This window comes from Eimeria tenella, genomic scaffold (assembly GCF_000499545.2).
Source record: "Eimeria tenella Houghton genomic scaffold, Eth_scaff3223, whole genome shotgun sequence".
In the NCBI taxonomy this organism is placed as follows: Eukaryota; Apicomplexa; class Conoidasida; order Eucoccidiorida; family Eimeriidae; genus Eimeria; species Eimeria tenella.
Window position 1 is genome coordinate 1 of NW_013543069.1, and position 669 is coordinate 669.

General features: G+C 54.4%; 1 protein-coding gene across 1 annotated transcript; it reads left to right on the forward strand.

The window, feature by feature from the left end:
- Positions 1 to 199: 199 nt before the first annotated feature.
- On the forward strand, positions 200 to 567 carry ETH_00036955 (uncharacterized protein; the record flags this gene model as incomplete). Its single annotated transcript, XM_013376217.1, has 2 exons — positions 200 to 259; positions 515 to 567. Coding segments are annotated over 2 exons (113 nt in total), but the record flags the coding sequence as incomplete, so codon positions are not given.
- Between the last annotated feature and the right edge of the window lie 102 nt (positions 568 to 669).

The window sequence follows — 669 nt, forward strand, 5'->3', positions numbered from 1 at the left end:
ACCCTAAACCCTAAACCCTAAACCCTAAACCCTAGTTTCAAAGCCGCAAACCCCCAAGTTCCGGCTCAAGAGTGTTTGGTTTCTCTCCGTGGCTCTTCTCGACCTGCTGCGGTCGTCTTTGGGGACCTTAATGCCACAAACTCGAGGGTTTAGGGTTTAGGGTTTAGGTTTTAGGGTTTGGGGTTTGGTGTGTCCGTAGGGGAGGGCAAGACTCTTTGCTATGCGCTGCCTCTCGTCAGTCACCTCTGGAATGCCGTGGGTAGGACAAGGCTTTCGGACAGTTTAGGGTTTAGGGTTTAGGGTTTAGGGTTTGCCAACTTACACGGGGACTGAGCGTTGTTTTGTGACTTAAAATGCTTGTCTCTGCTCAAGCTCGAGGGTTTAGGGTTTAGGGTTTATTGCACATGTTGTTTATATCGCGTTTCGCTTCTGCGGGCGCTGGCGTTCCTCACCGAGGGTTTAGGGTTTAGGGTTTAGGGTTTAGGGTTTAGGGTTTAGGGTTTGCGGTGTTCAGTGCCCCGGCTGCGCTGCGTCGTGCTGACCCCCACGCGCGAGTTGGCGCTGCAGGTGTGGGGAGTCTTTTTGCTGCTGCTCGAGGGATCGATCGATCCCCCTCGGGATCGGGGATCGATCGATCCCAGCGAGGATCGGGGGTCGAGTGCTCTCAGC